The sequence below is a fragment of the Rhopalosiphum padi genome, chromosome 2, assembly GCF_020882245.1.
Source record: "Rhopalosiphum padi isolate XX-2018 chromosome 2, ASM2088224v1, whole genome shotgun sequence".
NCBI classification, from domain to species: domain Eukaryota; kingdom Metazoa; phylum Arthropoda; class Insecta; order Hemiptera; family Aphididae; genus Rhopalosiphum; species Rhopalosiphum padi.
Window position 1 is genome coordinate 66,517,441 of NC_083598.1, and position 26,806 is coordinate 66,544,246.

At 26.8% G+C, this 26,806-nt stretch overlaps 1 protein-coding gene across 7 annotated transcripts in view; it reads right to left on the minus strand.

Moving 5' to 3' along the window:
• The window catches only part of LOC132921299 (potassium voltage-gated channel subfamily KQT member 1), a 250,277-nt gene that overhangs the window by 130,605 nt on the left and 92,866 nt on the right, over positions 1-26,806 (minus strand). For all 7 annotated transcript variants that reach the window (XM_060984254.1, XM_060984249.1, XM_060984255.1 and 4 more), the window contains one exon: positions 19,715-19,883. In XM_060984254.1, coding sequence (XP_060840237.1) covers positions 19,715-19,883 — 169 coding nt within the window. The remainder of the gene's footprint in view (positions 1-19,714; positions 19,884-26,806) is intronic.

The window sequence follows — 26,806 nt, forward strand, 5'->3', positions numbered from 1 at the left end:
GTGTTTTTCTATAAAATATAATTTTAACAATTTTGAATACTTTTTGTTCTAAAATGTAGAACAATAATCAAGTATAATATTGGCGATTTCGCGTTATGAGCAACGGTCAGAGAGAGTAGTCAGAGCGGCTGATACTCTCGCCGACCGCGGATGGTTACCTCGTTGCTCATAATGCGAAATTGCCAATAGTCTAAAAGACAGATAATAGATATCACTATTTTTCAATTATAATAAATTGTAGTTCTATTTTTCTTGTTAAAATAAAATTTCTAAATTTTAAATTTTAACAAATATATATTCTTAGGCAAAAAACATTTTGATTATCAGAAAATCTTATTAAAATATTTTATCATAGCTGTTATTTTATATTTTTCAAATTGTATGTTTGTAAATAACAATTACATTTGATTATTGAAGTCGAAATAATATTTTTTCAGCTGTAAATCCCGAGGAATAGAACATCATAAAAGGCAGAAATTAGATAAACTTCTAAGAAATAAAGAATACAAATTCAGTGAAGTAAGATAGAATTTCACACTCGAATAATGTAGAAAAGTTCTCGAACTAACACACACGTATACGAGTTTAAACATTTTTCAAGATTTATAAATATTTGAATAGGTACGCGTTTTCGTTCTTTGTAACAACGACTAAACTCGTTACCTCACAAACGCTTCACTTTTTACTTTTACTATTTTATTTATTTTTTCCAAACTCTTTTTTATTGTTCTATATTTTTATCATATCTCGCGTGATATTTCACTGTTATTTTCTCATTCTTTTTTTTTTTATAACACACTTCTTGTCTAATTTACTTGTTATTACTTATATAATTGTATATTTGAAGTTCCGTACATCACTATATTATGCGTCTTTCTACAACATGTAATGAAAATAAAATTAGTTTGTGTGTTCACGCATTTTAAAGGAACACAATTTATTGTTTCGCTCATACTGAATACTGTTGAATTAAAAATAATCCAACTTGTAAATAATAAACACCTACTGATATTATTTATAGGCATGGGTATTCCTGAAACATATTTCCTTAGCTGTTAATATATTATCCAGTTATTGTCAAAGAATGTCGAGTAGGTCCATGCAAATATCTTAATGTGTTAAACAAAGTATTGTTGTTATTTGCACATTTACGTACGACTATTATTTCATATTATATTTAATATGATATCATGTAAAATAATTGTGTAGCACAGGGTGCACTTCAAACATTATTAACAGTGTAATTTTAGATTTTATTACTGCATAAAAGCGCTTTTAATTTTAAAACAATTTACATACCTATATACTTTTATATATTCACGAATACTTTTTCGTATTATCCCCATTCTTTTGTCTTTCATATAAAATATTAAAATATGCCCATAACACATTTTCCCTCTGCTCACTTACCTACTCAGTAAAAATTAATATGTAAGTATATACTATCTATACATTATACAATTTTATATGTTTTTATATTCGTTCATATATTTATTTAAATGTTTACTATAAAACCGTATAAAATATCATAATAAAATGTGCTTAAGTATAAAATTCACAATGCTTATATTTACCATATAAAAAAATTGAATTAAAATGTATTTAAAGTTGTTTTATCTAATGTGCAGTCTAGAAGTCCAGAGTTATATGTATTTATAAATACTCTGTTTAAATATGGCAGGTAATAGAGATTTTGTATATTAGTTTTAAATCTTTTAAAATTATGCTAAAATGCACAACCTAATATGAGTCTGAGTGTGAAATTCGAAAGAGTGTATACACCCATCAAAATTACAAGCAGAGATGGGCAGTATTTCAAATACAATTGTATCTTGTATTTCTTCTAAAGTATTTTGTATCTTGTATTTAAATACCAATTTTATTTAATGTATTAAATATTTAGTATTTTAAATAACAAAATAATTCAAGTAAATGCCTACTCAAACTAAATGCTTTATAACAGTCGACTGTCAAGTTACAATCCCCGATCTGATTGTTATATTTATATTTCATAATGTTTCTAAAAATTAGAATTGTAATTTACAAGTTGTCCTGTACTACGTCTAGGACAACAGCCTCATTGTAGTCTGCTTCATTATGTACTCAATTTATACTTTTGTGTACTTACATTCATCCTACATATATCCCTGTCATATTGAGGTATCCACTATGTAGCTCAATCTAAAAGTATCTCAAACTGCAAGTAAGATTTCAATATATTTACTTAATTTTTGAATAGGTGATCCCGAGAACTCTCTAAACATCTGACACACACCCACATACAATGACATACTATGAACATGAAGCGGCCTATTCAACTATAAACACAATGTTTAAAGATAATATTATAATACATTAAAATCTTATATTTAAAACCAGCATTGAATGCTAAAAGTAAACCTCACCATGAGATGCAATTCAGAAACACAATATTAAAATGTACTATTTGATACCTTCGATGCTGTTGATGTACAACTATCAAACTCTCATACCAAAATCACATTGTACTGTTGTGCATCGATCACATTTGATTTGTGATTGTTATTTTCTGAATAAGTACATTATACTACGACGATTTACACCAACGCACCGAACAGGTTGTTATACCATCATAAGACGCTAACGTCTAAAAACAAAATAATCGATCACTGTCGTCAAAAACTCGTTGGCTATACATGTATTTTATACACGTCAAATAACACTACCAAATACGAGTATACGACTGTAAAATTCAAGAAAATATTTTGTATCGTTTTTGCCACAAGCACCGTTTGAAAAAAAAATGAGTAATCGAAATTCTCACGAAGAGAACTTAAACGGTTACTTGTGGCAGACTATAATTAACAGACAAATGTTTACCGATTACCGATTGTTTCACGTAACTACGCTTTGTCGCGGAGCAACCTTGTTACACCAAAATGGCAACGATTTTTGACGTTATTTGCCATTAGAAATCCTCAGTAGCCTGTAAAATATATTCGGTATCAAATTTTTAAATTAATTTCTCACTAGACACTAATGTGGTTTTCTATGCTTTTATTTAGTGTCAAACAAATAAATTTCACTTAAAATTATTTTGATATAAAGATTAAAGTTTTCGAATTTTTCACCGCAGACTTCACTGATCGTCTGAGAAGCTAAAAATAAAATAATACTATTATTTATAGCGTTTTTATATTTTATGTCACTAGAATTATATTATATACGTCACGGACAATCATTTATGGGTTTTTGATGAAGTAACACAAAAGTTTTAGGGGTTTAGGTCAAACGGATAGTGACGGTTTGTGTACGTGTTTGGAAGGTAGATATAAAGACTATACATACTAACGTGTGTATAGGACTAAGATTTACATGTAAATACATATATTATATCAAATATAGTCTATTCAAAATAAGAAACACAGTCTAGAAACTAGATAGGTTAAGACAAACGGGTACCCGCAGGTGTTGTCTGATCGCCGTTCGACGTAAATTGGTCGCGCCGACTGTGTTTCTTATTTTGAATAGACTATAGCTAAAATTTACCAACATTGAAATGGATGTTAGGTACGTATTATTGATACATTTCTGTTCTAAATAAAATTAGCTAAGTTTAATAATACATATTTTGTATAAAAACAGGTTTTTACATAATCCAATAATTTCGTGCATACAACTGTAAAAAATCTTATTTTATAAAAAAGCTAAATAATGGATCACTGTAGTCCATGGATGAAAAGATCGATGGAATTAAATATATTTTTTACACTGATTTTAAACCGATAAAAATTATTAGGTTTATTAATAAGGTATTATTACACCATTTTCATAAGAACAAAAGTATTTTGAATTTTTTTGATAACATTAATAATAACTTTTAATGCATTTTTCATTTTTTAATGTAAAAGCTACTAAGAAATATTGAATAAATCTACACATCGTATACTTTTTATTAGAAATTAGAATTATTATATAATGTATATATTTACATATTTTGAGCTTCAAAAATATACTATTATTATATATTTATACATATACAGTGGTGAAACGAAAAAAATTATTTAGAGTTTGATGTTGGGTTAGGTTGACGACACGCGGGGGTGTGATGGAAAATGTATTATATACATCGAACGGCAATATAGTGAGCACGCGAATTTTTCTATAGTCACTTATACGTTTACCCGCCCCCACACGTGCACGCGCCTTCCGATCAAAACCCTCAACGATACCCACGCGCGTCGTCGTCTCGAAATATTATTTTTGTATACCTAAACACGATAAAAATCGTTCAACCACGTATTGAGCGTACGAATGGAATTTAGTTTTCACGATTTTTATATAATACGATATGAATATAAATATATATATTATATTATGTAACACGAATTCATAAAAATATATACATATATATTATTCTGAATATATATATATATATATATATATACCAGGCGTAAAAGGCTAGGTTGAATGTACATAAAATATGATTTTAGAAATATCAAGACGACAAAACGCGTGAAACGATACTTTTTTTATGTAGAGACTTCAATTAAATGAATCTTCCAAATACAAAAGACGCTGTTTAGTGGTATAAAACGGCAGTTACGAATAGTGTTCACATAAAAACAAAAGAACCTCATTATATTGTAACTTTATTCGTGTAATCTAATGACGGTTGACAATGCCACACACGTTGTTCTTGTGATTTATATACGTAAATATCTCGAACTTGTTGTGCACATATATTGTATACTAATATATACAACAAATATAATTCTTATTTGCTTTAAAAAATAATACGTAGCTGTTAAAAAGCTTTTAAGAAGTAAAAAATGGTATTTTTTTTGTTGCGAATTTACAAGTTGTATTTCTAATTTCTATCCTAAAATATCATGTCAAATCATTATTACTACTTCAAGTTTAAATTAAAATTATTTTTATACACGTTTAAAAAAATTCTCATTCATTTTAATCTCGTTTACTATACTAGTATTCTATAGTATTCTAACCTACTAATAAATTAAAGAGAATGGTATATAAAAAAAAAATTGTATAGGTTTTTCTGATACAAAGTATTTGCATACATGTGAAGAAAAAAATTAAAACTTTAATCGATCATTTTTCCGAAGCCAAAAAATAAACGATATTTCAAAGTGTTTTTTCTCAGATATTAAAAACATAATGAATTACACTTACTTAGAGCAGAAAAAAAATTAACACACTTAAATGCATAAAATTAAAATAATAATATAACAACAAGTAATAAACAATAATATGAACGAATTAAGTGTATTATTCCAAATTCCAAAACATTCCAAAATGTTTCGAATTTCATATTATTTGCAGTAGAAATTTAGAAAAACAATTAAATAATTCTATGTCCATTGTTCATATTATTAAGTATTTGGAATTTACTAAATTCCACACAGGTTTTAGGGTTGAATTCCTTCTATAGAAGGGAATATTCATCAAATTTAATAGAACCTTAAAATATATTACCTATTGGACATGTTTTTAATTTATAAGTATCTAAAAAATAAAAACGAACGATGTAATGGGGTACCTAATTTTAGTTTCTTGTATTAATTACACATAATAATATTATAATATATTAACAAAATAATTTGATTATACATTGTACAGTTTATACTAATTATTTATAGTAATGATTTGAATTAATGTTTAATCTAATATTCTCTTGAATTCTTTAAAACGAAGTCGTTCATTTGTTCAAAATACACTACGAGTATAACTGTAAATTGTAACATTTAATTATTAAAAATAAAATATTAAAGAATTTTTTTTTGTAACGCTTCATTATATTTTAAGTCATACTTGACCAACGAATAGGAAAATTATATATCCATCGTAAAGTCATGTAATACTGATACTATTTCATGTATAATAATAATTAAATAATTGCATCATAATATGATGTTTAAAAATGCAAATTTATCTAATGTAATATTGTATAATTATTATCAAGTTTGAACGTTAAATAATATAATGAATATATATGAGAATTTTACACTGACAAATTATGATAATGTGGTTCATCTAGCTGTGTTGGTGGCAAAAATGCAAATTAAAATAACTATTAAGATATTTAGATTAGTTGCAATTCGTGCTTATTTCGAATAATTTCATATAATGTATTCCATTTTAATATGCCATGTACCTACTAAAATTGCATATGAATGCGTTGTCTTATAAGCATGATTGTATTAATTAATAATTATATTATATACAAATACGATATAGAATAGCTTATTTCGGTTTTATTCGAAATTTGTTTTTTATCATTTAATTTGTCTACAAAAAAAAGAATACATTGGAAATTAAAATTAAGAACTAAGTCTCAATATAAATATTATCTAACATTTATTTATCAATGTCATTGACCGTTGCATTAGTTCTTGTTCTGAAATGTAAAATGAAGACATTTCTATTGCTGTACCTTTAGCGGTCTTTCCTATAAGCCTAACTTACTAAGTTTATACTAACAATGAGTCCCTAACAATTTGTTTAGATATTTCAAATAATGACATAATGTACTGCAGTATACACATTTTCTATAAACAGATGTAATAAGAGGTTTAAAAAAAAAAAAGAATCATAGAATAATATGGATTTGTTATATTTTGTCTCATTTTAATAATAACGGCCACCATATGTCAAAATAATAAAAACAATATGAAATGTATATATTTCTATGGAATTTTGACAAAACACGTCGACCGATGATTGTCTGCAGCTGTAGCTTGAGGGCTAGTTTGTTGTTTATTTTTTGATATTTTAGTTTGGACGTGGGTTATATGATATGGATCATTCGGGAACAATAAAGAAAACTCGCGTCAAACAAAAGATAAATAAAACACGTGACGAAAACCGTTTTTTTGAGTAAATCCACATACATTCGAGCGCGCGCACAAAGTGTTTGGACGTGATAAAATACTACTACAAACGGTCGGCAATAGGTTTTTATGAACAAGCCATCAACGTCGAAATGAAAATAGGACAGAACGACATCGACGAAAACGGTAGGGACGTGTACCACAGCCGCCACTTCCACCCGCATTAAAGACGAAATGGGACGTTTTCTTAAAACCGGTGTTTCGTGGTGGAAACGTACGGAGGGAAAGAGTACGATGAGGGACGAGAGTTAAGGGTAGTGTTGGCAACGCGCAGTTAGGGTAAAAAAGAGAAGGCTCGGGGCCATAGATATAATATAAATGGCACGCGGACGACGACGACGACGACGAAACGGTGTTGGAACAAAGATTGCACCGTGGGGCCGTAAGCGACGGCGGCAGTAGAAGCCCGTTGGGAATCTGTCGGAAACTATAAAGAATCCGTTGTCACAACTCACAGCCATTTTTTATATATATATTATTTTTCTACGATTTTTTAGATAGTTTATTTTTCTTATTCTTCTTATTTTTTTTTTATTTGTTACTTAACGGCTGTGACCCGAATTATTTACATCGACCGTCGTAGACATTATATATTATACATGAAATTGACAAAAGAAAACTAAAATGAGAATATTAACTGTAATCGACAATCCTCATACTCACTCTAGTTGTTTTGCTAAGATACGGAATATACTGCAATGAAAATGGGACATAATATAGTCATAAACGTACTTATCTTTTTATGTAATATAAAATGTATTAAATTGGAAAGTAACGGTATTTGCCGACAACCGATGATACTTGCCTGCAATATTATTCTCAATTTCTAATTGATTGCCTTAAAATATTTGCCTTTTAGTATATCTTCAAATAGTTGACTGTGTAATTGGAGGTTTAGGGTATAATCTTATGTGATAACAAATTAAAAATGGAACACATTCAAAATTATAACAAAGTTTTGACTACAAAAACTTACGGGTATATATACCCGTGAATCATTTTTATAACCTATTTATTTTACTCGTATTTTGGTAATTGGAAACTATTAGAATTTTTGAAATAGAATGAGGTCGAATCTCTTTCTTGCTATAACTTTAGATAACTGTAAAGTCATAATGATTCAGGTAACTGTTAATAAGTTAACATTTTAATTAAAAAGACTTAATTATTTTTTAAAAGATCTAACAGTCCTTACCATTGGGCACAACAAGACAACAAGAATATGTGATAAGTGAGTACTGAGTATAAATGATATAGAACTGCTTGAAGTAACTAAATATTTTAAGGCAATTTTTTATTTTTGTTAATATCAATATAGAATTTTTAATTATTTCGCAGTGGTTTTAAATGTTTTATAATATCATGCAATATTGTGCATTGCTTGAGTACTAGAGTGTACACATTTTATAATCTATTATAATCGCTTAAAAGAATCAGAAGTATCTAATTATTTTTTAATTATTTCTAAAAAAAAAAAAAAAGAATCAATAATAATATAATCCTTTTACTTTAAATTACACTGTAAAGGTTAATTCATTGTCCTCTTATTGTTGGTTAAAAGAAAGGATAGATTTAACTTTTCATGTGTAAATCCGATTCCATTTCCTCGAGAGTACTTCATTTTTTTTTAAATACCTACACAGCTACTTCAGGAAATAACGGTAGGTTTATATGTAAATTGTTATTGCTAAAATAACACCTAGAGAGCCGAACGCCATTAAAAATGTATATAAGCATATAAACGAAAAACAATGCTTATACTTGAAATATTCAATTATTAACTTTAGTGTAGCGGTTATAGATATAAGTAAATATTTATTAGCTTAAATTCATGTTTAGAGATTTTAATTATAAGTTGTTTTGATACATAATATAATATAAATTATATTATATACTATTATATGATATTACGAATTGCCGGTAACTTTACACTTGCACTTCAAATAATACTATATGAATATTAAATTTTCGTGAGGATTTATTAACTAAAAAATGATTTCGAGAACTTAACGAATTTCTTTGGTTAACACCTAATTGAAATTTCACGACATTTATCGAACCTTTCAATTAACAAAAAAAGAAATAGCCGAATAACATAATGAAATTAATGAATTTGCACGTAATGAATAACTAAATATGTGATGTTTAATTTCCACGGCATACAAAATTTCACGCATAATTACTTTGCAGAAAAAAAGAAACTAGTAAATTAAAAACAAATATTTATAAAAATAAAAGGGGAGAGATGAGGTACTTCAGAAGTAGGTAAAAAAACCAACATCACGGACGGAATATTCAAGTTTCGTGTTCCATTTGCTTAATTACTTGGATGTAATTTTATTAATGATTTTTTTCAAACTAGCTCCAATCCTCCACGTCACATAGATTTCCTCATTATTGGTTGGGTTTATTTTTTTCAGCCGTTTTGAACTGAATACGTAAACATATTATACGTAGTCGGTCAAGCATATGTTTCATACACGTACATTTCCCCGCTACCAACACAACTCTACTCGACACCACCTCCATCATTATTTTCCATCACCTCCACAACTAACAAATCCATATCGATATAATATAAAAATGTATGGTCACACTGTATGTTACGCAACTGCAATAACAAAAAGTTTTTAGCATTTGTTTCAATGAAAAGCTAAACAACAATAAAATCCGGTGAAATTCCGCGCAAAGTATGCGAACTAATGACACCGTCCCGTCCGTGTGATATTATAAAACCATTTTGCCGAGAGTCGTATTTAGTATTGCGTTGGGCTTTGAAGGGAAAAGTTTTAAGTGAGCAAAACGAACTGTTTTGACTAATCCGATAATTGCGCGTGACCCCGAATAAGCGGGGAACAGGATACAAAACCTGATGCAATATTATATTCCATAACAGCAATAATATTTTTGTTAGACAAATTATCATATATATATATTTTTTACAACGTGCCAATCTTTTACGTCAATATAGTGGAAAACCAAAATATATTATGTATGTGTGTCGTACAAATTAACTAACTATACGGGTCGAGAATATGGTTTGACATTTCAGCGTATTAAATTATTTTGGGTATTAAGTGGAAAATCATGCACCACTGGTGTATACGTTATAATGATTAGTGAAACGTAAAAAAAAATACTGAGCAATATTATACTGTTATGAATTTAATTAATGTATTATTAAGTAATGAAATGCATACAGCAGTCCTTCGCTCGTATTTACAAAATTATCCAATGATTAATGACTTTCAATAAAGGTACGAAATAAAAAATAAAATAAAAACAAGAACACATAAAAAAGAGAAATAGAAAATAAAATTTATTTTATAATCAATAAGTGTTTGATTTTTGATAAATTTCCCAAGAACTTATAGAAATATAGACCAAATGGAAAATTATAATTAACAATTTTGTAAATGCAAAATCATAGAAATTTAATTAAACTATAAGTTAAAAATAAGTATTGACGATTGGCTTGGAGTTTTAAGAAGTCATTCTAGAATATTTTCAATATATTAGTTTCGTTATTAGTAATTGGTTCATTATATTATTATAAGTTTATCTTCTAGAAAAGGCCTGAAAGTCTCAATTCTAAATTTTGAAGTTATATCACAGCAATATGGCATACACCAATAAGTATACTGTTTTTCATTGACTTGATCATAAAAGAAACTTTGTTAATACAAATATTTTGATTATCTATACTAAAAACAAACCAAAACATCGTTATACAAATGACTTATTACTGTTCATAAAAACTATGTTTGTAAACTCTATTTTTAAATTCGATTTATAACTACTTTTGGTATCACTTGAATGTATGTTGTATTAAATAGTTTAAACGTTTTTCAAAAAAAGTTGTAATTATAAAATTTCAAAATTAGTTATTTAAATCTAGTTCTGATAAATAAATGTACTTTAAAAAATGTTTTAAACATAAGATTTAAGGCCCGCAAAGAGTTATTTTATATCGTGTGTGATAAACCAATAAGAAACTTTTTAAACTTTTACAAAAAAAAATAATATTTTTTTTAGTAAAAAATAATTTAAAATATTGTAATTTATACAAAAATTATTTATAATATATATACTTTTTTTCATTAATTCAGACATCGGCAGTTATTGTTTAGTAGGTACTTATCGTATAATATTATTTTTGTTCCTGACTGTAATCGATTAAATCGATATTTTTCTAATTTTCTATGCATTTATAAATATAGATCTGAACATAAAAATTGTTTTTTAATTTAAAATACAAACACATTATTATATTATTATATATTATTAAGTGGATTAGTATTCATAAGGTTAGTTGCCTTGAAATGATGTGTAAAACTAAGAAATTCCTAATATAATATAATATAAACGTAATCCCTGTACAAATACAGTTTATAAATTTATAATTTATATAGTTATTTCACAACTATTTTAGGAGATTTGCGTGTTTTAGTTTAATACAAAACAACCAATGAGGGTGTTAAATAATTACAACGGTATTAAAATTAATTAATTAAGGAAATTTCACACTACCGTTTTTTGATCAAAATATACCAGGTATACGCGTTTGAACGTGTAGACTAGAGTTTTACATCAATAATAATTTTAAAAATACATTTAAATTTATTATGAAGTCTATTTACAACGAACAGAGTACCTAAGCGTTATGCTTTTGCATGCACCTATCACAAAACGCCTAAAAACAAAAATATTGTATGATGATATATAGTATAAATCATACATAGAACTAAGCGAGTTTCAACTTCCAACATAATAACTTGAGTTTTATACCAATAATTATTTTGAAACATATTTTATTTTAAGTCAAATTTAAATCCTAAAATATACATTTATTATTTACTATTATTTAAAAGAAATGCTTAAAATTTAGAAAAAAAAGGTGCGAGGAAGTAAGTAATCATTTTGCTCAACAATAGATGTCGAGTAAATTTGATCATTGATAAGTAAATCATTATAGTATGTTAAATTTATATGCAATGATAAATCATTAAACACGATATAAAGATCCTGAGCAGAAACGGTATGTCAGCCTATATTACGAAATATATTTTATGGTTTACCTATTTATAGTTTTATAAAAGTAATTTATCTTACTATACATTTTCGAGCATATTGAACAATCAAAACAATTTTTATTGACATTTAAAAAAAAACACTTTAAATTTTCTATATATGTATAGTTCAAATTAATTTGAAAATATTATCACGAATAAGAAATAATAAGATAAGCACAAATTTTGTAAAATATATGTGACTACAGTTTTTTTGAAAATTATTGGAAATTTTTACTTTTGACCTCCCACTCATAACAATAATTAAAAATAATCACATAATTCTTAAATCAATACATTTCATTCAAAATCTAAAATAACGTAGTTTTAGAAGTTTCAATGAAACAAAACACAGATTTATTTTATATTTTTTTAATTCTGACTCAGTGTTAAAAATACATTTCATAATAAATTCAAACATATTTTCAAAATGTATTATTATTGAAGTAAAATTGAATGCAGTATGTTGGGATTCATATAGATCTAGCAATTAAAAAGATTAAAAAGTGAAATAAAAGTAGCATAATTTTTGATAAATCAGTACAAGGTATATTATAGTATTGATGAAAATAAAATATATACTTGACATTTAGAGAAATGAACAAAACTTCAAGACTTTGATAACATTCTATCTAGGGTAGCTATCAATATTTAAAATGTATGTCACATCGCATGTTGGTACATTATTTGCGTGTCACAACTATAAATCAATAATAGATGTATTAACGTATTGACAATACCTACACTATCAGATATGTTTAAAATATCATACTTATTTTTACTGTAAACATAAATTAAATAATTATTATATAATCTAATGATCAATACAAAAAACAGTAATTTTATGGTGTAAATTAACAAAATAAAATGCGTGGGGTTTTTTCTAAAATTATAAGTAATGGTCGTCGTTATCAAAATTTTAATTTAAACGCTAATTAAAAATATATTGTCCGTTTATTTTCGATATATTTTTATTTATGTAAAAATAGCTTATGCAGGACCTTGTTCTAAATTGTCATGTTTTTGACTGAAAATACTATCAACTAATCCAAAAAAAAAATAAAGGATGATTGTTAAACGATTCTAAATTATTTAAAAATTATATTATTTAGACTTTTTTTTATAAATAAAATACAAATCTAAGATCTATTTTGTCAGAAACTAATGTTATGCATAAATATTCCAGTTATCTGTCGTTTATAAACTACATCAAATTTGCTATGAGAAACCACTCTAAATAATATTTAAAATTGAATCGTTTTTTTCTGCTTGGTGTAAAACACCAAAATAAACTAAATTTAATCGTAAAACTTCTACACTCATTGAAACGCTCAAAAATGTAAAAGAAATTAATAAATCATTAAATATACAAATATACAAAATTATTAATACATTAATAATTTGATCTTTATTTTAGTATTTAAATGTTATATAGGTAAACATATTATTAAAATAAACATACCATCGAGATATTTAATTATTAATGTCCTCGAAAAATTAAAATATATTGCCTTTTAAATTATTTTTGTTAGCATTTATTTTTGATATTAAATTACAAATGAAAAAAGAAGTTTAAACATTAAAAATGATCTTGATCGTTTTATAGTAAGTATGATTATTATTATTAAGTATTTATACACAGATTAACATAATGACATCTTAATACGTTCAAAGATAAAAATGATCAGATGTGTAATTTAAAGGAAAAACAATGCTTCAATCTATAGATTTCGTAATAATAAATCTTACTCATCTGCAACGGATGTGTATATAATTAATAAATATATTCATCATAAGCACGTCGTAATCGATAGACAAAAATCGGTTTTATATAATTATTATAGCAAACATACATGAAGCCTAAACACAAAACTAAAAACGTAACCGGGACTTAAACTATAGTTTAAATATGTATGCCTACAAATATATACAAATATATGGCCCATAAATAAAATAGATGGGATACAGGTACCAGGTAGTCCTACCACTATGGGTAGGCGTGCAAAAGTGAGAATCGAAGTCTATGTATAATAATTATATTTTTTCTATTCTCGAACAGGGGGTGGCCGCGTGTGAGTTTGTTTGTGTGTATTTTTACGTATATCCTGTAAACATCAGAATGTACACAAGTGCATTTAGGAAGGTATAACGAAAATGTTTCCGTTTATTGTTGTTGTTATTATTAATATTTTGCCAAACAACAAAGAGGGAGAAACGTCATCGTCGAATCGCGATGGGTAGGAAAAATATTCGTTAGTCAGACCGTTTTCCGACAATCCGACAACCGGCCCCTTTCTGCACCCGTCCCTTGTTTCGGTTGCACATAAAAAATAAAAAATAAAAAAATACTCGCGAGTATATATGAACACGCAATATCTCGGTCTCATTTGCGTGCGACACGCCATAAAAATACGAACAATAATAATAGTAATAAAACGAGTTGTAATCGTCTGTACCTACGGTTTTTCCCGGACTCGTAGCAGTATTGCCCCAAATAATGTGACCGAGCCTTCCGGGTCTTTTTTGAAGGATATACCTGCTCATACATAACACAAGAACGAGAAAATTACAGAGGATTTCCCCGGAGTATTATTTTTTGGGAGCTTCGAATATGTTGCCCCCCACAATATCAATTTATATTTAGCTTTTTTCGTTGCTGCTCTGTAAAAAAACCGTCATCTCAATTCTCAACCGCTTGCTCCAACCATATTATCCGAAAAAAACTCTGTGCTCCCACCGGTCGGCTACAAATCAGCCGTAGTAGAACGAATGGTTACGTTTTATTATTCTCTAGTAACGTATGAAGGTGGGAAGGAGGTAAAATTAAGATCTAGTTTTTCCCCGGGAGACCCTTGTTCCTAGGCCCAGAGTTCGAACTTCTTACAAGCACGTCTACAGACATTTAATTGAAAAATGAACCTAGAAGAAACGTGACTCATACATATTAATAGGAATATTAATATATTATAATAATATAATTCTAAAAAACACTGTAGCCCAGAAAGATATTAATATTAACAAATATATTAAGCGTGTATGTTGTTAAATATTTTTAGACCCGATCAAATTATTTCGACTAAATGTAGGTCTACGACGTAGACAGATATTTCCTCGCAAAAGCATTCAGTCCGAGATACTGAAAACACTACTCTGCAGACGGGCGAATGAACTAAAAAGTTTTGAAAGACGAAATAGGTATATGGTTACAAGTGATGACATGTGCATGTTTAAAACATTTAAATACAGTCTAATGTAAAAGCTGTAAACTGGGATAATTGAAAATGAATACAATATTATAATATATTGTTAATAGTATGAGCATTTAGATATACAACAGGCATGGATATTACAAATAAAAAATAATATCTTATTTTTTTGTTTTATGTAAGGTATTTAGTACCTTCTTCAAGACGTGTGGATTTAATTCAAACTTTTACTTTATGAACAATTTTTTACATTGACGCCTCTAGTAAATATGTATTTATGTATTTGACTGTTCAAAAACCGTAAATATCTTTTGCTTCCTATTTTTCTGTACAGATGAGTTTCAACTATAACAACCTTTACATAAGTTTCCACGTGCTATTCTTTTTGCCAGTCACGTATCGGAATTCGAGTCCGTTTTCTAAAATAGCCGGACTTCCGAGTAAACTATTAACAGAGTAACTAAAATAATATATAGTTTTCAAGAGGAATTCCAAGAAATTCGGACCACAGACAGAGCTCAGCTGCAGCGGCACTAGTGATGCTCTAATGAAACCGCAGATGGTCGGCATGGCGTAATGACTGCCACCGAGAATTAATGAAGATTGACGGATGGCATTTGGACTCGGGACATTCATTAGTGTCTGTTACGATTTATAATCTAGTAAAAAAACTGGTGTTTCTGGTGTTGTAGGTACGTAATTTCAATTTGGGCAATTGAACTTATAAATATGAAAATATGTCTGAAATAATTTTATTTAAAATGCCTTAAAAACATATGTGACATTGAACTAATTTAATAAAAAAAACCAATTAATCGTAACAATGAATAAATAAATAAGTTCTTGTTTAAAAATATCAATCCACGGACTTTATAAAAATGTTATTATTTTTAATTTAAAAACTATTTAATACTATTTGAATACTTTTTTTATAAAAGTGAGAAAGTTACTGTGCGGTAACGGAACTCTGTAAATTTAATTAGAAACCTAATCATATAAAAATAATTATCATTTTATATTATCGAATATATTAAATAAACAAAATTATAAATATTATAGTTCAATTTTGCTTAATCAACTATAATACATGTATACTATAAGTACCTATGTACATTGCTTACAAAGAATAATTCATTTTAAATGAGCAACACTAGTAATGTTTTAAACAAACTGACATTTGATATGGGTTCTCTAAGTTTAAATTTAGATGTTTGACGACGAATTTTCTGCAGATACATATAATAGGTTACGAGTTAACTGTAAATTGTAATATTAATATCAATACTAAACATCTTAAGTACCGTTTTTAGCTAATAGTTTTAAATCAGATTTTTAATAAATTATTGTAAATATAGCCTTTTCAAATTTAACAAACTTAGATTTTGGTTTCAAAAACGTGTTTCTGTATTGAATGTTATTTTTAGTAAGCATATTATTTCTATAATAGTAATGGCCTTCATCAATATAAAAATCAAAAATATTATTTGATGAATATTTATCATTATTCATTTATATATTTACTAATGTTTCGAATATTTAGACCGGAAAAAACTATTATTTAAAACATTAAAGCACTATTTTATTCATCAATCATCATAATATAGTATTTATATCGTTTTACAACAAACGCCAATAAACATTATTTAATTATCAGCATGTTTTGCATTCAGGTAAGTATTAAGTAACACGTTTCAAATCATATTGAGATAAATGATTTTATGAAATATTTACATGACAATAAGAAAAACTTAAAACTTATTTAGTTATTTTCCATTTTATAAAAAATAAATAAATCTTTATTGTAATGTTACTCTATAGTTGTTTATAATCAAATTAAGTTCTATTTACAAATTTGGGATTACGTGTTATTTATGTCATTCATAATAGTACGTGGTCAAAATTGATATTACATATTATTCTGGAATATTATTACTTATTACTGTGGTACGTCGTATTAATTTAAATTTATTAAGATTACCAAACATAGGTTAAAGATGGTTTAAGATGCCCTATTGTACGTAGTTATTTAAACAATAAACACGATATTTTCAAGTGTGTGGTCGTTGATTGAATTGTCCAAGACATTAAGTCAGTCTCATGAATATAATTTAAATATCCAAGTATAGTGAAATGTATTAATATTATAAAGGATGATCCTTTTGTTATAATTATATATTCATTGCAACATTTTCGTATATGTGCAATATAAAAAACCTATATAATAGGAACGTTATACCTATAAGGCTATTTTTATTTAAATATGAATTTTTAAAATTAAAACTTAAGTATTTCCGTCCAAAACGCTGTGAAAGCTTGTGATGGTTAACACATCGTTTAAAATAATTATTTACTAGTTTATTATTTCGATAAAACAATTTAATGATGATTAATTGTAGGTACATATTTTTAATACGTCATTTTTGACTTTATAATATAATAAATATTCGCCAAATGGTACACGAATTTACAATAATACAATATTATTAATAAATTACTTTATATATTAGGTGACCATTTGTGTCCTAAGTAAAGGTATAAATTGGGTAGAAAGTTAACTGAACCTTAAACCTTATAATATTCAAAAGTTCTTAAAACAAATTGCCTAAATAAGTATTTGTCAATATTTATAAATTTTATTTTATTTTGGTTTATTTTTGGAATCTTGAATTTATACTATTTCGTCTCAGAATTAAAATCATTTTATTTTATTAAAAGTATACCTATTAAAAAAATTAAAAGTAATGTTGATTTATTGCAGTATAACAATATTATGTTTAATTATTATTTTTCTTATTTTATAATATTTTCGTATATTATTTTTTTTTATTGCACAATAGATATTATTTATGAAAAAAAGTCTATCATATTTAAACTATCATTAGTATTATCGGCGAACGTAAAGGAATAATAATTTATTTACTATAAGATATATTTAAAAAAAATACCTCTCTAAAAATTAATCTTAATCACTCCTTGTGATCTTAAGACATATTTATCAATAAATGTTTGATGGTTACTACTTAGCAACTTAACCATGAGAGTCAGGGGCGGATTATTCCGGTGGGTCCCTGTCCGTACTAAATTATGGGGCCCCCAGTCTCAACACGTCATTTTTATAATCATAATAATATCGAACTATATACAATTTGGAAACAGTTTATTAAGTGTATTTTATTGGTAGGTATTTGGTTTATAATTAAAAATGAAATAAATACTTTTGCGTTTACGTTAATAATACATGACATTGTAAATATACATATTATAGAACGTTTTCTAGGTTGTTTATCAATTGCGTTCAAAACATTTTACAATACCTAAGGAAAATGTATTAGTTAGTTATAAATTATAACTTATAATTATTATATTATTATATTATATAAATGAAAACACTAACCGATTTGTTTATGAGTATTAATACATACCTTGGACCTTATGCCCTTTATATAATAATAAGTAAAATAAATAAACAAATATTTTTTTTCGCATTGTACAAGTTATTTTTTGATCGTTAATTTTTCAAAATGTAATACCAATTATATTACATTATAATTTGCTTCATAACATTTCCGATACTATTATAAAATACCCAGTCACTTAAATCAGTAATCAATTGATCAAATAAATAAATAAGTTTTAATTTGCGATCATAGAATATATTATACTGCAAGCGCAATTGATATACTGACCCTAAACGAAAATTTTGTTTTAGGCGCAATTGGTCCATGCCCGTTTTCTATGTATATTATGGATAATGAATATATTACTATTATCTATTATAATGTATCGTATGTATGAGTGGTGCTCAGAAAAAAAAATTATTGCTTCTAAGTGCAATAAAATAACTGGATTTTTTCCTCTTAAATATGTAAAAAATTATTTAAGACATTTAATGTCACAAGAGCATTTAGAAAGTTTAATGTTAATGAGTATTAGAAAAGAAATGTTAACTAAAATTAACTCTGATGATATATTGATATTATTGATAAGGTGGCTGCATAAAGTGATGTATTAAAAAAAAAATTAAAGTATTAATAATTATGATTGAATAGTTTTATATTAAAATAAAATAATATTAGAGTAAGAATTATATAGACTTGTTTTGTAAATGTATTGCCAGCGAAACGATAAAAAAATATTTGGGTTCTTTCGTTCTAGGCCCTTGAATTCAATTCCCCGGTAATATAAAACAGCCCAAAGAGCGCCTGATAAGAGTTAAGTATAATTTTACGTTTTTTTTTCATTATATTTTATTTTATATTTTATAAACACATACTGAAATTAAATTGTTTCAGCTATTTAATATTAATATTAAAAATACATTTCAATTATTTCCCTTCAGTAAAATTTATGAATATATACTAACTACATGGGTATAGTGTGTACCCAATGCGCTTAACCATCGATGTACGTAAATCCTACAACACGTCATTTTTGCGCAGTTTCTATTTCTGCTTTGCCCTTTATGTGTATAATACAATTTATTTTACCTACGACGCACTACGTCTAATACGCGTATAAATTATATAAATATAAATGTTGTACTCACACGGTGAAGTGGTACACGAAGCATTTCCACCCAGATGGCCTTTCTAAAAAATTGTACACCTTTCCCTGAAACGTCGCTCCGGCCCGGCGGTGTTCCTTGCATAAGTAGCGGTTTTCCCACGACGATCCCGCCCTCTCGGCAGCGACCAGCGTTCTTGGGTCCGTGACACCTAATCAAAACATATAGAAACTTTAAATATTTAAAACTGACGTTTCGCACTGTAGGTAGTGTGCGTCGATTTTACACCACTCAAATAAAGACATAACAACAATACCGTTATTGCTATACTTACAGCTAACACAATATTATTGTATTATGTATATAGTATATTTCTATAGCGTCTAAAGCAGCATTATAATTATAGTCTACTGGTCATTAAATTACATATACAGCAAATTTAAATAGTAATAGTATAATGCTAGGTGGTTACACGTGCCTAAATTATGGTCTCCTGCGTATACTGAATCAGACAGAAAGCTTTTGCAATATAATATAGTAATATAATTATTATACTTGTGTTATGCGCGCAACAATCTTATTAATAGTATCCCTATATTTGAATATTCGTACACACGTAACACACATACACTATATTTTAACATACATACCTAATATATATATATATATATATATATACGGGAAAAAAGCATTGGTATAGGTACTGGTTTTAATTGTTAATAGCTGGTAGGTAGGTACTCTAAGATATATGAGAAAATAAAATTATTATATTTTTTTTTTTTTTGTAAAAGTATTCAAATAAATCATATTTATTATATTTTTTTTCTCAATACATGTTAAAATTACATTTTTTACAATATGCACAGTAAACGTGAGTATAAATAAATATCAATGGGATGATGTATTTACAGCAATCCAGCAATGATAATAAACATAGAAGCATAATATAATATGTACAAAGAATTATTCAATATAATAATTCTATATAATATAGTAAGCCCATACAACTATGTATATGCTTTGGTGGCTACTACACGTAACAGTATATATTAATTAAGTTTATAGCGTGATAGCAGCATATAAAAATGACAATATTACACTTATGAAATGATCCATTTAACTTAAGACATTCACTAACTATTTCATAAGTTATTAAATTTTTGAAAACATTTATATATTATTAGCAATTTAAAATAATATAAAATAAGTATTTCCAAAAATGTAATAGTTTTTGAAATAATCAATTCCTTTCGTTAAATGGATCACACATACATTATGATATATATATATATAATATAAATATGTATGCATAATGCATACTTATAAATATACTGTATACACCATGATTCATGACATTTTGTTGACTATTTTATAAAAGCATTATTAAGGATGAACTAAATTAAAGTTATACCTTATACGCACAATATACTCGTATTATAATAATATTTGTGATTTACTTTACCACAATCGAAAAATGCGCATACAAACTGTGTTATAGAAATAAAATAACAACAATCAATTGTTGAAATTTTTAGTGGACTCTAAAGGGAATACCGTACGTGTATAATATACTGTACAGCAACCCAGTGGACATACTCAGACATCTTATACCAATGAAAACAATTTAGCGTGATGGCTTACAATCTACTCGGACCACCGACGAGACCGATAGATTTATGTTTGTTTTATTTGTATATAAAACATTGTATATAAGTTATACCTAACTTTAATAACAATATCTTTTTACATTATGTGTAATATGTATCCGCTAAAACGCAACTCATTTGTAATATTACTTCTATTGGAATACCACTAGAATATATTTTTATTCTATACTCATAACATAGATATGGTGTAAGTACCAAAAAAAAAAAAAAAAATAATTGTATTACAATTAAATAAAGAATAAACTTTATGGAATAATTGTAATAATAGTTTATATTTTTTAATTTTTATATATGTACTTAAAAAAAATAACTACATTCTCCATAATATTTGAAAATCTGATTAACAAAAAGAAATAAAGTAATGTAAAGATAATATCTATTGTTTATGATCGTATATTATGTATATAAATATATAAACACTATGGTGTCTCACTGCAGTGTTTGTCCTCACACATATCTCTTCCAACATATAAAATATAGGTACTCTCCATAACCCACTTCCTACCAAAATATTAAAACTTATACAACTATTTAAATACTACTTAGAAATTAGCTATTCAACTTTTAAAATATTTACATAAACTAATTATGACGTATAAAAGTGGGCTATCTCGAAATAAAAGTGAAGACAATATATTTTTTATATAATATATATTTTATTAAGCTTAGACAAACTAAAAAAGGATTACGAGTTTTCATAATTGTTGCTCTCTCTCACAGTAACACTATTAAAAAATCATATTTCAAAAAATCAATTAAATGAACTTGATAGCCATTAGACTAAATACTTGTAAGACATCCAATAACTTACGAATTACTAAACGTACTCATAGTACGTTGGTAGTTGGTACGCTGAATAATGTGGAAATTTACTACATATAACAACGAATCATATATAATTTCCAGATAATATGCATAGATTTGCAGAAAACAATGTATTGTGAAAGCTTATGGTAATATAGCCTGTGCTTATGTAAATCAAAATATTCAAAATCGCATGTTCTGGTAGATTACTGTTATCATGGCTGAGTAGATAAAAGGAAATTAATTTATTTGTTATCCATATTCAATTAACTAGAATTATAACGTTCTACTGATTATTTAAAATGTGTCCTTTTTTCATGCATATTACATACATGGACGAGCGTAATACGCAAGCTATAGCATTCTGTTCTCGACGTAATTACATTTTTTAAATTATCTTCATGACGGTATTATATTTTAACGTGCGTGTTTTTTAGTCGTAAAACAAATTAACCAACCTGCAATGGATATTAAGTATAATATTATAATTTAGTATTAAAACCGAACGTTTTCCGGTTAAATAATATTGGTCTATATTTAAATAGAGGTCGTGTTTATTATATATTGGCATCGCGGCAATGCAAAAACTATTTACTGACATTGATTTATCTGTCACTAGTAATTAATACTTAGAAAACCTACAATAAGACTAACCTGGTACAATAATGTACATGCACATACAACAGATAGTTTAAATAATTCTAATACGCGCACTTTTGAAACTAATTTGCAGGAATTCGCTGATAACGATTTATAAAACTTAGATGATATTATTTTGTACTTATCGAATAATATCAAATATAATTTTATAAAATAGGATTACGTTTGTTTATAGACTTACATTCTGTCTTCGAATCTTCGGAAGAAATACAAGTTAAGATGCAAATAAAAATAAATCAATATTTTAAATTTTTGACGATCGTGATCGACGTGAAACTCGATAATTAAAACCATTTTTATACGTACTAATTATATAATAATAATAATAATAATAACACATTACATAACAGGCTCGTAAACAATGATATTCGAATTTCGGAATATTGTGCAAAAATCAATAATCTGCATGCACTGTACATAGTACCTACGTATACTGCGTAAAGAGGTACAATTATACGATTTTGCGTGTCAAGTAAATCCTCATTCTTCTGGCTAAGACGACGACGACAACAAACAATATGCGTAATCGTTCGCGTGTGACAGGAAATTGAAAGGTTCACGAAAATAAATACGGTTTGTTTCGTTTGGAGCTGGTTGATTCATAGAATATCATATACCCTCACATCAGTCATAATATATCTGCCTTTTAACGTGGTAGGCAGCATTGAAGTTTAAAATGCCCTGTTTCGGGGGCTGCACTGCCATACCGGTATTATAGTCGTGTTTTTACGGGGAAATATTAAAAAACAGCTGTTTATGTACTCAGAACTTTGTTTCGGTATTTTGTCGATAAATACGTAAGTACTGAGTGACGACCGATAATAATAACTTCGCACACAGAGTTTATAACTAGTTTTATTAGATATTATAATACGATGTAAACGTGTGAAAAACCATTCGACGTAACATATGAAATGAATTATGATTATTATAGAAGATCACGTGAGTAAAACCATCAATATTGTTTTCCGATAGCTTATACAATTATTGAAAATATAGGTATTGTCACTTGAAAGTTGAATTTAAAATAAATTTATATTTATGAAGGTGCTATTATAGTAATGTTGAACAATTAGAAAATATTTTGTTGTGTCATAATAAGTATAAAGTGTTCTTAGAAAAAAATAGACGAAAGATTGTTTCTATACAACAATAATGCATTCTAAGCTTCGCTCGGAACTTTTAAGTATATGTATTACGTAACACGTAATGCATTTTAAGACATAGCAATTGTTTGTCACCACGAACTGCGCCATCTGACGAATTTGTTAGACAATATGAACTCTCGAGGTTTTCCGGTAGATTGCACCTTAATTCACAAATAAAAGTTTTTGCTATAGTATTATTTTTATGAACCAAATAATTGACTCATCGTTCGTTTTTAATACTAAAAGATACTATACAATAATAATATTCAAGATTGAATCATTTAAAATTGCATGATTTAACGATATACTTTATCTATTGGTATTTAAAAATAAATTAAAAGTTTATAAATATATATAATTATAATTCTATAGGTTTGAAAATATAAATGAAAAACCATTTTAAAATCCAATGATTTTTTTTTATAAAAATACGCAGAGATTAATAAATTATTACAATTTTTTGAAAAACAAAAATATACTTTAGTTGGATTTTTATTTGAAATATTAATTGATTATAGAATAGTTGCATATAGTTAGGTTCAATAATTCAAATTTGAACTAGATTCAATTAAACCATGTATATATGTATTGTTAAATACTAAATTACATTATTTATCTATTTAAATTATATATTTATATATTTAAACTATAAGTTACATAAAAAAAAATTACTTCTGTTGTTATTTATAATCAATTTTAATAATGACTTTTCAATATGATTTCAACACATTTCATTTATTAAAATATTGCTGTCTAACATACATTTAATATTAAAAAAAATTGTATCTTAACATTAATGTTTAAAATTAAAGATTATATAAGATATAACTAAAATTACTTCAAATCAATATTGTACAGTTAGGTGAACGTATTTTACGTATTAAACATAGTATAAACATAAGTATTTGTATGAAACAATGTTTATATTTTTAAACTAATAAATTTGTTATGTATAATTGGGTTAATCTTTATATCACATATAAAATATGTTTGTGTAATTATGTAACATATTTAACTGAAAAAATATAAACGTAGGTATTCGTATTGACAAAAACACATAGGTGGAGTACTAAATAATACTAAAACAATATTTGTACCATTTATATTTAATAAATGTAGGTATTGCATTTTTAAAATTAAATTTATTTTATACATATTAATATGTTATAATTTACAATGGCTATAACCAAAAATTATAACTGTTTTTAAAAATAATTTCACGAGTACACATTGACTTTTGATCCATATTTGGACAATTATCCTGAAAGCATCATCTAGTTGAATAATTTAGTGAATTTACATTTTTGTGTATTTTTCAATACATACCAATATGTGACCACTCAAAATAAGTAGTTTTTTGTCTGTATATTAATATTGCGGTGATACCTATACGATTATAATATATGTCATTATGTACGTTATAAAATTGAAATTTTATACGCTAGAAATTGAACGTATCTACGTATCTAATATACAATGTAAGCAAGTCAAAATTTAAATAGACGTTGGAAATGTTTATAATTATAATGATAGTTAGGTACGACTAAATGTAAGGCAGTAACACGCACCTATGTGTAATTATTAAAACGGATAGGTACTGCACATTATTATGTTTTCGCGAGGATACTATTAACCTAACCTTGCCGTACAACCAAGCGAATTCGTGCAGCAAAAGACAATGCGCGTAATTCGACCGCATTGTGAAATCAACAATACTCTACTTACTAATACGGTTTAACGTGTCCCATAAAATCATCCGACAAAACGGCCCTGCTTGAATCGCACAACTTCGTCGGAGTATTTATATATACTCGAAACGCGATCACGGGTCCAGTTCGATCACGTGGTCGACATGTCTAGACGTCGGATTTCTCGTTTAATTGGCCAAAATCGTACAAGTGTATTATGCCTTGAAAGTGTATAATAATATAATAAGAACGGTATCATCTTTATTGCTGTTTTTTTATCGACCGTGAAACCTCACGAATTTCGCCAAGTTGCGACGACCACTAGCGGGTTATTAATTAATCACTAGGTATATACTCAGGTATTAGAGTTTAAACGTCGGTTTCAATAACGGACAAATATTTTGTTATCGTATGTTATACAATAATAAGTGTACTTGTACGTACCTAACTAGTGCTTCCGAATTGCATGCTAAAAATAAGTGTCCGAATTGCATTTCGTGACGTGAAAATTATGGGTTAAATAATATAATAACATATTAATAAATAATCGATTCATAAATTGTAAAGTAGTATAATATTATGAATCATATTTATGTTACACTTTTATTTATTTGATACGACTTTTGATATCAAATTTGTAGAAATACAATTTATAATTTATAATACCTCTAAGTTGATACTGTCCTCATTCTGTGAAAGTGAGAAGAGAAATGTAAAATATTATAAGTGTAACTCACTATTCATAATATACAACTGTTTAAAATATTAATAAATTTAGTAATTATTACAGGGTATATATATCGTATTTTTTTTTTTAATAGGTACTCATATACTTAAAACATTTTATATAATATAATAAACAATAGTTACGATAGTTAGTAAATATAAAATAAAGGTTAGATTAAACTTAAAAACTATAAAAAGTGATAATAAATATTTTTTGTTCTCAGAAAACTTAAATCTATAAAATTGTTTAAAGAAATATGTACAATAAATAAATGAAATTCAATGTACCTATATTATATCCCTATTTTCATTATTAGTGATGAGTGATGACTGATGACCAATATGATGCAGATTCTTCTAAGATACGGTAATCGGGCGATTATGTTAAATATATTTTTTCCATTAATTCGGATGCAATCGACAAACTTATAGCCACAATAA